Source organism: Erpetoichthys calabaricus, chromosome 6 (assembly GCF_900747795.2).
Source record: "Erpetoichthys calabaricus chromosome 6, fErpCal1.3, whole genome shotgun sequence".
NCBI classification, from domain to species: Eukaryota; Metazoa; Chordata; class Cladistia; order Polypteriformes; family Polypteridae; genus Erpetoichthys; species Erpetoichthys calabaricus.
The window spans coordinates 121,912,972-121,926,399 of NC_041399.2; the positions used below are offsets into that span (position 1 = coordinate 121,912,972).

At 37.5% G+C, this 13,428-nt stretch overlaps 1 protein-coding gene across 1 annotated transcript in view; it reads left to right on the top strand.

Annotated features, from left to right (window-relative positions):
- obscnb (obscurin, cytoskeletal calmodulin and titin-interacting RhoGEF b) overlaps nt 1-13,428 on the top strand; it is a 565,304-nt gene that overhangs the window by 179,238 nt on the left and 372,638 nt on the right. Inside the window, exons 22-26 of the mRNA XM_051928767.1 lie at nt 2,145-2,411; nt 3,294-3,406; nt 7,256-7,409; nt 7,803-7,964; nt 10,716-10,820. Of these exons, the coding sequence (XP_051784727.1) occupies nt 2,145-2,411; nt 3,294-3,406; nt 7,256-7,409; nt 7,803-7,964; nt 10,716-10,820 (801 nt within the window). The remainder of the gene's footprint in view (nt 1-2,144; nt 2,412-3,293; nt 3,407-7,255; nt 7,410-7,802; nt 7,965-10,715; nt 10,821-13,428) is intronic.

The following is a 13,428-nucleotide window of genomic DNA, read 5'->3' on the forward strand; positions in this document are numbered from 1 at the left end:
TGATGACGGAACACAGCAAACAAAAAAGTCAGGGAAAAGGACAGTCTTGGGTTCTCTGGTTTTCCTGTCACATCCCTGCAGATGGGTCTGTAAGGTTTATTGGCAATTAAACAGACTCCATCTCAGTGTGAGTGTTTGTGAATGCTTGATTGGTGCCTTGTGATGGAGTGGTGCTATGTCCAGGGCTGTTTCTTACCTTGCATCCAGTACTGAGATGGATTCTGACCCCCGGAAACCCTGAACTAGATTAAAAAGGTTTAACAAATTAATTTTTTTTTCTTTTTGGTGAAAGGGTATATTTTTAGGTATAAAAAGGTTGATAGTTAAAATAATGTTTGTCATCATTAGTGCATAAAGAAAGATTAATTTGATTCAAAGATATAAAGTAAAAATATGTCTTTGATAGTTACAATGATTTTTCCTTAACATGGTGTACTAAAATATTAGAACACTCTAGACAAGAACAGGCCATTCAGCCCAACAAAGCTTGTCAGTCCTATTCACTTAATTCTTCTAAAAAATATCAAGTCTAGTTTAAAAAGTGCCTAAAGTCCTACTGTCTTGCAGTGTTTAAGGCGTTGGACTTCAAACTATGAAGCTGTGGGCTCAAATCCCACCACTGACACTGTGTGATCCTGAATAAGTCACTTCACCTACCTGTACTCCATTAGGAAAAACAAAAGAAATGTAACAAATTGTATCACAGATGTTGTAAGTCACTTCTGATAAATGCATTTGCCAAATAAATAAATGTAAATGTACTTGGCTGTTCCCTGTTTAAAGAAAAACCTCCTAATGCTTCTGCAAAATTTACCCTTAATAAGTTTCCTACTGTGTTCCCATGTTCTTGATGAACGTAATAAATGATGTTCTTGATGAGTCATAATGAAACTTGTTTATAACCTCCTTGGACTTGTACACCACAGACAGTACTATATAACCTATCATTCTCTTTGCCTTCTCAATGGCTTCTGAACACTGTCCGGACATGACAGTGTAGAGTCTTCTACGACTCCCAAATCCTTCTCATAAGGTGTACTTTTCAGACCTCCCATTGTGTACTTAAATCTAACATTTTCACTTTCTTCATGTAAAACTTTACATTTACTGACAGTAAATTTCATCTGCCAAAAATCTGCTCAAGCCTGTATGCAGTCTATGTCCATCTGTAATGATTTGACAGATTCCAGAATATCTACAAGTGTACCTATCTAGGTATCATCTGCAAAGTAAGCTTCTTACTTACATTCCTATCCAAATCATTTATATATAGTAAAAGTAGTGGCAGCCCTAGCACTGACTACTGTGGAACAGATCTCTTAACGTCATCCAGTTCAGATAAAGTTCCTCCCGCCATCACCCTCTTCTTCCTGTGTCTGAGACAATTTTGCACCCATCTACAAACAGCACCCTGAGCTCCCACTTCTGTTAGTTTGATGCTCAACCTCTCATGTGGCTCTTTATCAAAGGCTTTCTGAAAGTCAAGATAAATAATATCATATGATTCGCATTGATCATACCCTTGTGTTGTTTCCTCGTAAAATTCCAATATGTAGGTAAAACACCTGTCCTTGCCATGTGTTGCTGAATCTTAACCTTAATAATTCCTTTTGTTAATTTTTCTTTAATGCACATTAAGCTTACTGGCCTATAATTTCTTGGATCTGCCCAGTCACACTTTTTATAAAAAAATGAAATAATATTTTTTGTTTTCTAGTCCTTCAGAATTTCCCTAGTGTGCAGTAACTTCATAAAAATATGTGTCAAGGGTTTATATATGTACTCACGTGTACTTAAGAACTCGAGGGCAAATATTATCTGGACATGGATATTTGTTTGATTTAAGCCTATATAATCTAAGCAGTGCTTCCCCCCCTTCACCCTTTTACTGCTGGAAGGTTATCTACTTCTTCACAGACCTCAGAAAAATGCAAGTTTAGAGCATCAGCTATCTCACTGACTGTATTTTTTAATTCCCATTTACTATTCCTGATGCACTTCACCTCCTCCTTGACTGTTCTTTTCCTACTATTCTACTACATTTCCTACATTCTACTACACTTGCATACAAGTGACTAACTTTTTTAGCAACACATGCATATTGTTAAATTCAGTTGTGAAATGCAGTTTTCTTTTTTATTCAGTGAGAAAGATCTCTGTAGTGCATGGACTAAAGGAGATAAAGGCAGATGTGAGACAAACTGTCACATTTGAAGTGGAGTTGAACCATGAAGGAGCTGAAGGCACTTGGTTAAAAGATGGAGTTAAACTACAAACTGGAGGGAACTGTAGAATAACTAGCTTTGGAAAAAAGCATGCCCTTACACTCTCAAGTCTGAAAAAAGAGGACGAAGGCCTTATTTCCTTCCAAGCAGAGGGGGTGCATACATCAGGAAGACTCATTATTTCAGGTAAATACAATATGATTTTCAAATCATTTTTTCTAGTGTAGGAATTTTGATGATTATTAATCAATAAGATGGCCACCCAGGAGGATGCCGTAATAATGTGGGATTTGAAAAAGAAATATTTTTAATTGGTTAATTAATTATCGGTTATGCCTTCGGTTAAGTTATTAATCCTATAACTCAGCAATGTTCCTATTTATCTTACTTTTCTCTTTTGTAGGAGGCAGGTCTCCAGCCTTTAGACCTATATCAAGGAAACTGAAACACTCTAGTTTTAAGAAACAGGATAATGCAATTTATTGGCAATACTCTTTGGCAGAGTTAGTACCAGCAGGCTAAGAAAAGGTGCCAGTATTCTATGTTGAAATTGGAAGAGCCGGCTGTGAGTACTGGCACACTTCAAGGACTAAACAGTCCACACTGATGTACAGTATTAAATGTTGATTAAACTGCTGCCTGCAGACACATAACATAAAGTGTTACCAAATACACTGAAAGGAGCATAGCAATAAAAAAAAACAGATTTAAAATGTGACTAGCTGGGTAAAACAACTAAATAACAACATTAAAATAATAAGATTTATTTCAGTATCAGAAATACTCTTAGTACTCTCTTAGTATTATGGAACTATTATATTTAAAAGTAAAAGTATGTCTCAACTATTGCAGTATATAGATTAAAACACAAGTTAACAAAGAATGTTCATGTTGTTATTGGTAGTTTGTATAATTAAAAAGGATTACTTGCATCCCCTTCCTTTGTTGTTATGCTAATTTAGTTTAAGATTTGGCAAAAACGACAGTGCATTTAATATACAACTATTTATTAACATCTGAATATCCATATCTAAAAGGAATAGTTGTTCATGGCTATTTTATTTGTAGAGCCAGCTGTGAAGTTCACCAAAATCCTTGAAGATATTAAAGTCTCCGAGTTTGAAAAAGTCTCCCTGGAGTGTGAACTCTCAAGGTCCAATGCAGAAGTCAAGTGGTTCAAGGTTAGTTCATGGTCCTTACCTTGCACTTTTTGCTTCCATCAATCTATTTTTAAATACAACTATTGCAATAAAGTGTCACAAACAGGAGAGGTATATCCCAGTGTTATCAGTCACATGATAAGAACAAGGCCTAGGTCAGATGATTGGCTGTCAATGGAAATGCTCATAGACACCTCACACTCAACTATTCAGTGTTCATTTACAGTCCTCATTTATGCTAAAACATATGCCTTTCTGATGTGAGAAAAAGTGGTGGTACCCAGAAATAATCTTTGCCAAGACTGGGTAAATATGCAAGCTCTACACTGTGTCTGGTTATGGATATGAATCCAAAATTCTGTAGAATTAATTATATTTAAACAACTAGATAATATTTTACATTTACTTATTTTTCTGATGCCTTTATCCAAGGCAAATTACATCATTTATGTATGATACAATTGGTTTCATTTCTTTTGGTTTTCCAATTGGAGCACAGGCAGGTAAAGTGACTTGCACATGGTCACAGAGTGTCAGTAGCAGGATTTGAATCTAGAACCTCAGTGCCTGAAGTCCAGATCCTTAACTACTACACCACACTGCCAGTATATAACTATACTTTCAGCTTCTGAGAGCAAAGACCTTGGAAACCACCAGACTACTTATAAGCCGTATATTTACATTTTGTGAAAAAGAACACAACATATAAGGTAATGTACTGTATAATAGTATAACTGCTGTGGAACGAGTCCCGGACACAGACAGGCAGACATATTCTTTTGCACCACCACACGTTTATTTACACTATTACTATTATTTACAATGTCCAAAAAGTGCTCCACAAACCCCAATCTTCCCCAAAGTCCAGGCCAACAACACTGCCTCTTTTTCGGACCGCCTCCTTCTCTCTCTCTCTCTCTCTCTCTCTGACCTCGTCCTGCTTCCACCCGACTCCAGCCTCGAATGAAGGGAGACGGCCCCTTTTATCCATACCTGGATGTGCTCCAGGTGTGCACTGGCAATCTTCCACCGACACGTCCCAGTGTGGTGGGAGTGCTGGCTGTCTCCCCAGAAGCACTCCGGGTGTTCCCTCTCTTCTTCCCCCCCCATCACTTCCTGGTGTGACGGAAGTGCTGGGGTCTAGGGTCCTCTAGGCATGGGGACGCCCCCTGGTGGTGACGACGGGCCCCTGCAGGGTTGAGCTACCAAGCCCTGTACCTGTGGCCCCCAATACAACCAGGGCGGTCGCCCCCTCGTGGTCTGGAGGAGGCATGAGCCCTCCTCCTGTCTCCCCGGGCGTCCCAGCCGGGTAGGAACCCCAGCCGGGTGCCACACTGCACAACATGATTTTTTAAGTGGACATGCCTCTGAATGCAAATCAAGCATCAGAATGTGGAAGAAAGGTGATTTAAGTTACTTTCTTCGTGGCATGGTTTCTGGTGCCAGACAGGCTGGTCTGAGTTTTTCAGACACTGCGGATCTACTGGGATTTTCACTTACAATCACCTCTAAGATTTACAGAGAGTAGTCTGAAACACGGAAAATATCCAGTGAGTGGTAGTTCTGTGGGTGAAAATGCCTTGATGATGCCAGAGGTCAGAGGAGAATAGCCAAACTGGTTTGAGGTGATAGAAAGGCAGAAATAACTCAAATAACAACTTGTTACAACTGAGGTATGCAGAGAACATCTCTGAACACACAACATGTTGAACCTTGTAGCAGATGGGCTGCAGCAGCAGGAGACCACATCAGGTGCCACTCCTGTCAGCTTGGAACAGTTCTCACAGGCTCACCAAAATTGGACAACAGGAGATGAAAAAGAGTTGCCTGGTCTGATGAGTCTTGATTTCTGTTGCAACATTCGAACGGTAAGGTCAAAATTTGGCATCATCAACATGAAAGCATGGATCCAGCCATCCTTGTATCAATGGATCAGGCTGCTGGTGGTGGTGTAATGGTGTGGGGATATTTTCTTGGCACATTTTGGGCCCTTATCACCAGCCGACAAATCTGTGCAAACTGTGTGAGGCTATCATGTCAATATGGACCAAAATCCTTGAGGAATGTTCCAGCATCTTGTTGAATCTATTCCACGAAGAATTTTGACTGTTTTGAAGGCAAAAGGGGGTCCAACCCGGTACTATCAAGGTGTACCTAATAAATGGCCAGTGAGTGTATATACATTTGTTGTGCTGCACTGGTTTGATTATATACATTGTTTGAGAAACATCAGTTTGAATTGAATGGTTTGGATTTACAGGCAGTCAAAACCTGATCACAGCCGCCTAAGTTCAGCACTTCATCATTGCTTCAACATTTTTGTCATTATTGTACATATTTTAGACAAGAAGGTACAACTGTCAGACATATTTTATTCTACAAGACATCTTGGTTGGGAGTGCTACATTCCAAATGCATTTTTTTTATTCTTTAAAACACTCACACAGATCCCCTATTCCTCATCTTGTTCTGTCCCACCCTGGCTCGTTCCACATGACTTTCTTGCTCCTCTCTGTCTCTTCCATGAATTATCAGAAATCACTGATCATAGCCACTGTATCTCCCCTTTTTTCACCCATGAATCAATATTATATCATTGCCTGAAAGCCACGGTGATTTCTGTTATTCCTTATTAGCAGCATTTTGCTCAAGGTCACTCTATGTCAGGAAGGGTAAGTGTGCTTTTTGCTGAAAGGGCGATCTTCTTTGTGGGTTGAAAATTGGAGCTGCATGGTTTCTTCTGAATGCTGATCATTACTTTAGGTTAACTGTTTTTTGTAGTATCTCTCAGTATATAAAGAAAGCTCAAGGCTGTGGTTTCCAAAGACTTTTTTTTTATTAGAGCTATTCTTCATATGGGTGGAGTGGTGGCTGTGAGGCTAGGGATCTGTACCGGCAACTGAAGGTTGTCTGTTTGAATCCTGTAAATGCTAGAAGTGACTCTACTCCGTTGGGCCCTTGAGCAAGACCCATAACCTGTAATTGCTTTGTCCTGGGTATGATTTTAATCTGCATCCAGCCCTGCAAGTAGGTCCTCCAACTTACAGGGAAAAGCTTGGGGGTCGGTGGCAGGATTGGCACTATAGTCACAGTAAAGAAACCTCACACTGTTCTAGTGTGGTGCTGAGGTGTCATCTGCTGCAGCACTCGGGTCCCAATCTAGGTGGTTTGTCATGTGGTAGGTGTGGTAACATGCTATCAGCACATGATCCCAACCTCCTCTACTCTTTATATCAATCTCTGTCTCTCTAGGAGTAGTCTTCCTGTTTCTAGTTCTTTAATACGAGCTAAAGTTAGAAAATGGGATTTATTAGAAAATGGAACAAACTTTAACAAATCTGATAATGTAATTCCTCAATGTTGTCTCCACCCTTCTCAATGCACTTGCGCCACCTGCCTGGAAGTGCCTGGATTCCAGCAGAATAAAAGGTTTTGTATTGTCCTCACAACCACTCATGCACCACTTTCTTTATGTTGTCATCTGTCTTGAATTGACGACCACCCAGGTGTTTTTTTGCAGTCCAAAAAGGTGGAAATCACATGGTGCCAAATCTGGTGAATAAGGAGGATGTGGCAATACCTCAAACTTAATTTTCTCCAGACAAGCCTTGGTGTTCTTAACAGTGTGTGGGCTGGCCATTGTCTTGCAGAAAAAGGACTCCTTGAGACAGCAGTACCCGCCACTTGGATCGAAAAGCAGGCTTCACATTGGTGTCCAGCAAGTCACAGTAAATTGCATTAGTGACTATAGTGCCCCTCGGAATGTTGTGTTCAACAATAACTCAGATGACAGTGTCTGTGTAGGTTTTCATTGTAGTTAATTTTACAATTTTTTTTAGTTACCATAACTGTTTCTTTTTATTCTCATAGGATGATATGGATTTGAAACCAAGCAAGAAGCTTGCAGTTATTTCACAGGGCAGAAAGAGAATCCTGTTGATTCACAAATGCACCAAAGAAGACCAGGGCTGTTATACATGTGATGTCATTGATGACAAGACATCAGCAATGCTCATTGTTCATGGTACAAATGAACTTTACTTTTTCTTTGAAAATAAAAACTTTTGCTTTATCATTAGAAAATAATAATGATGATCTACCAATCAAAACTACTAACAAATTAGAAATCTTTTTTCCTGTAAGACTAGATTAGTAACCTTCTCCTGCTACTCCATACACAAAACGACAGCATGATTAATATTAGAAGATGTCTAGACTATTGTGAAAATATATATCTGAAAACCCATCAGTGTATTATATATATAATATATTCTAAATATGCTGAAATTATTACTCTATGGAAAATTAAAATGTGAATAAATAGACTGTTACAGTGGATCTTAATTTTATTATTAATTTGTTAAAGCTTATACTGCAATTTCAGTGGCTGACTTATACGTGTTTATTTCCCATACAGCAAGAGATATTAAAATAGTGAAATCACTTGAAGATCTGGAAGTGACAGAAAAGGAGAGTGCAGCTTTCATATGTGAAGTTTCCCATGATGAAGTGGAAGGCCAGTGGTTTAAAAACAATATAAGGCTGAAATCTGGGGAAAATATCAGGATGAGACAAGAAGGTAAAATTCAGTTAAGAGGTGCTGTTAAAGAAACCCAATAAAGAACAAAAACCCACAATTGTTTAAACAAAACCAGTTTGTAGGATTAAAAATGTTATGTGTCTACATACAGAGTTTATCTGTTATAAGGAAACATGATGTTTTTTTTATTTGTAATTATCTTTAGTGTTGAAAATAATCTCAGAACTTGATAAACATTATTTGAAATTCAAGATCAATTTTATAAATGTCTAGAATATTATTCCAAGTTCTGAAAATACCAACAAGAATAAAAAACAGTCATTGTCATTAATTCTTACACTGTTAATCTGTTTTCTGAAGTACTGAATCAAATAATTTTAATTACCATTATGAATCAGGGCCTAACCCATGATCAGTGAATGAAAGATGGAAATCCCTCTAAAGTGCATGCAAACAATGACAAACACACACACTTTTATGAAGATAATTCAAAAATATCACTTGTCCAGAAACTACATTTGGGGTTTGGCAAGAATCTTGCATTCCAAGTGAATGCAATGGAAATGTCAATAGTATATGAAGAGTATATGAAGACCCACACAAACCCTATCCCTGATCAAAATCAAAATAAATTTCTGTATAGCTATGAGATGAAAACAATACGCACTCTTCAAATGCTGATCTCTTAATAATTATGCGCAAAAAGGGATGCTAAAATATTTCCAGCAGTGGTCCAAATTCATATTGTTTCCAGGAGAATTTGACTATTTTTTAGCAGATAAAATAGTAGAGTGTATAATGGACTTTAGTTTCATCTAGTTACCAAAGTAAACCTTCAAACAAAAACAAAAATGTCTGCTTCTAATGAAGTATACATAATAATGATAGTAAGTATAAGCAGGGATACGACGTAAATTTAAAAAAATAAAAATAAAGTCATGTTTTTTGAGATGATACCAAAAAAGAAACAGAAGAACAATGTATACAAAATATTCAAGTGAGTATACAGGAGTGTAGCTCAATAATCAAACTACAATACAATAAACTTATATGATCATGGTTAACAGACAAAGTAATAAAAAAATAAACAAAAATAAACATATATACAACAATATGAAAACAGCAACAAAAAAGGAAGTAATGGAGGCACTAATTAAGTAAGACAATAAGTAATACAATCATATAACGCATACGTATATGTAAAACACAAAAATACAGTAATATGAAAACATTAAAATGGATAAAAAGGAAGAAGATAAAATTTTCTCTTTTGATATTGGCGATTTTTTTTTCTTTCTTCAATTCAAAAAAAGCATATTGAACATTAAGGTGACAATGATTGCATTTTTCAAAATTAATAGATTACAAAATTTCCCTATGAATAGACTCTTAATTAGCAGCACTACACTAAACTACTGAGGTGTCTACGGGAAAGCATCAGAGAAAAATGTCAGGAGCCTGCATTTTACCCCATGATAGTGTACCTGCACGTATTGCTGCACCATGATAGCACACCTGCACTCACTGTGTTATTAGTCAAAGAATTTTTGGCCAAAAGTGATGTGGTTAATAATTGTCAGATTTCACTCCCTATGACTTCTTTTTGTTCCTGAAGTTAAAATCTGAGACTCTAAGGAAACCAATTTGCACAATGTTAGATATTCAGGAATAAAACAAACATAGGAGGCTCTAGACACAGTAACAAAAGAAATGTTTCCAGGAAGGAAGAAGCACTGGGACAAGTGAATTGTATCACAAGGGGAGTATTTTGACAGTGACTAAAAGAAATTGCTTTAAGTTTTTTTTATTTTTGAGCAAAAGGGATTTTTTTTAAAGTCTAGATTCAAGCTCTCATAGGTCAGCCATTTTCCAGACTGGATTACTTCAAAATTTCACTTGAATACAAAACATCTCAAAATAGGTCCATCCTTTGAGATAACACATCCACTCCAGTGCAGACCAAATGTTACCACAGATGCAAGAACAGATTAAAAAGGTAAAGGATTTCTTAATGACAAATGAAAATGATTAAAATAACATAAAATTTTCAATCCTGGTGAACCCAGTTTAGGGTTGTGAGATTCCAGATCCTATCCTCCTGGCCACAAGTCCTGGACAAGTTCAGCAGCAGGAATCACTGATTAACCTCACCTGCCTTTTTGTGGTGACGTTGGAACACAATCCACACAACAGTTGGAAGAACATGAAGGCTTCACACAGGCAATGGACAGGTGTGGAATTCAAGCCCTCAAAGCTACATCTGTGAGGCAGTAGTGCTAACCACTGTGCTACTGTGCCAGCTTAAAGTGACAACCCTTTCAAAATTCTTTCACTCATGTGTGATGACTACAGGTTCTACAGCTTCATTGACTGAAAAGTTTTTATGCTATTTAGAAGATGCTGATTGATTGACAGGAAGATACACCTACATGTTTAATGTGTATGCTGATAGTACACATGCTCAGAAATGGACAATATGCAGAACAATAACCACTGATTGTATTCCCCTGCATTTCACCATAAAATATGTCACAGGGCATGATCAGATTCACTAATGCCAGTCCAATTTAGTGTCACAAATCAACCTAACCTGCATATATTTCGAATTTTGGAATAACTTTAAAAAACCTAGAGAAAAATCCCCCAAGACCCAGACAAAATGTTCAAAAAAATTCACCAGATCATGATATGATACCAGCTCCCTGGTACTGCTGTATCAGTAAATTCTTATATTTTTATTTTTGATTTTAAACTAAGTTTTTAATATCTTTTTTGTTTTCCCAATGAAAGGACGGACATTTGTTTTGCTGTTTAAGTCTGCAAAGGCTGAGGATGCTGGAGAAATCAAATTTACTGCAGAGAAGGCCTCATCAACAGCAAAGCTGCAAGTAAAAGGTAATCAAAAGCTCATCCCCTTAATTTACACTAGGGGGCTTTACCTTCGAGAAAATCACGTCTTGTCTCCTTCCAAGCTTTCCAAGATTTTTTTTTATAATTGAGAGATATGAAAAGACAACAGAATTGTTTAAGGATATTCAATATCTTGACCACAGGACTGGTCTCCTGTTTGCTGCATTTTAATCTAATAGTTTTGGACAGAGGGACACAAATGATTGCAGCTAAGTCTGCCTCCTCTATGTAAGGAAATTACTGTGCTAATAATCAAGTTTGGTGAGTTGCCCAGGTTTGCAAGGAAATGCCCTATGTGCAAGTGGCACAGTAAATAAAAGAGCCTGGGACTGACCAAAAGTAGTCACTTACTATACATGGTGATGTTAAAAAAAATGAATGTTGTCACTCAGAACTAAGGCCCATAGTACCCAGGTTTGCTTGAGAAGCGGTTTCTTCAAGAGCACCATAAGAAGCAAGAATAGAAACCAGTGGAACTACAAAATGTATCTAGAAACAGGGGTTGTTTTGGTGCCTCAAGACAGGAAAAAGATGGTGGCCCTTTAAAGACGTATCTAGAGTTAGATTAGAGAGACCAGCAGACACTTTGATCTTCTGGCTCCCGAGTTTTAGTGTTGCTCCTGTCGTCAAAACATGATTCTGGTCATTGTAAGGCTATTTCCAGGCCACTTCTGAATTGAGATTTCTTACACTTAGAATCAAGGAGCAATTTTTAATGAGGCAACACTGGTAGGATGGAAGAACGGCAAAGAAATGAGATGCAAGAGGTGAGCGGGAGTTAGAGGTGTGAGGGATGGCCGGCATCCTTACCCAGGCGGGACACCTTCTAGATTGAAGGACCAAGGAAGACAGCATGCTTAGGGCATTTTCTCCTCCAGATTGCTAGATGGCAACCCCCCTGAGTTGCAGCAATGCCACAGTCTCCCAAAGGGCATTGTGGTTCTTGGAGTTTGTCGGCTCAGCCCTTATGGGTTTCATGGATACCGCCAAGTGATGCTGCAGGGACTGGGGAACCCCACTTTATCAGACTCTCATCTCACCCACAACTGGTTCTGAACTACAGCTTCAGAACACTGGAAGTGCTCCCGGGTAGGACATAAAAGGTGCTGCCTGTCTCTGTTCTGGGAGCCAGAGTCGGGGGGGGGGATGGGGGGGGGAGGGGGGAGGAGAATAATGCTTGTGAGGAGGAGTGGAGGCAGTAACCAAGAGAGAGAAGACAAAATATTGCTGTGTCCCTGCTATTACTGTGCTTAACTGTAGTTGTGGCTGTGGTGGGAAACATTTGCCTAAGTTCTTATTATGGGAAACTCTTCTATCTTGTGTCCAAGCCTTTGTGTTGGGTGTTTGGGGAGCTGGTGGCTACAGAGCGTATTTAGGAGAAGGGAAAATCTGGAAGCCGTACCTTTGCAGACAGAAGGGAAGACTTACTTAGAAGGTCAGATAGATTCTTTGATTTTGCTGGTGTTCTCATATGGTTAGACATCTATTGTGTGTTTTGAATAAATAAAAAAAAAAATAATTCTGTTGGCCATTACTCTGAATGTAGAAAAGCAACAGAGAACTTTCTTCATTCATACAGGTCTCTTAATTGTATTCAGTTATGCCAAACCATGTTTTACATAGCTTAATTACCCAGTAAGGTTAGCTCTGTATATGCTTTAGCAATATGGCAGTGCTAAAAACAATGAATGCTTAGTTTAGAATGTTTTACTTCTAGCATTATAAACTGTTTCTACTTTGACATATTTACAGGCTTTTTAGATATATTAAATTGTACCAAACATCTTAGGAACACTATGTATTGTATTACATAAAAGTGAACTCTGCATTTATTCCAGTGAATTCCTAGAATTAATGGACTATTATTATCACTATAAACAGTTTCTACAATTAAATATTTGCAGGCCTTCTAGTGATATTCAATTGTATGAAAACACTTTCAATGTTGTTTAATTAAAACTATGAATAGTACAGTAAGATTATTTCTTTACCTGTCCTAGCGATATAGAACTTCAAAAAACAATGAATTCCCTATTGGCATCTACTATTTCTAACATAATAAACTGTTTCTACTATGATCTTACATGCCTTAATTATATTCAATTTTACCAAGCCAAGTTTCATATGGTTTCATTAAACTGTGTATTTCATTACAGAAAAGTTAGGTATGCACCAGTTATGCCAATAAAAGAAAAATCTTGAACGCTCATTTTTAAATGTAGTTCTTAAACTGTAATTTATAATAGGAAAGAGTAACCATTTACTTCTCTCTCCCTGTGGAAAATTACAATTAACTGTTATTTTAAGGGACTCATTAATGATTAAGTTTTCAATCAACAACAGATGAGAAATTAACAGAAAGCTATATTTAGCAATTGGTAATAGAAATAAAGAACATATCTAATTTTAAGTTAACATAATGTTATTATTTTCATCTGTAGTAAAAAATAAGATAATATAACTAGATTTAAAAGCAGCATATAACTGTACAGCCTCTTTCTTGTGTAAATGTAAAAGAATGTTTTTGACATCAAGCTGTTTCTGTTTCACCAGTTTAGCTAGATAAAAAGAAACAACAAAGTAGATAAAGCAT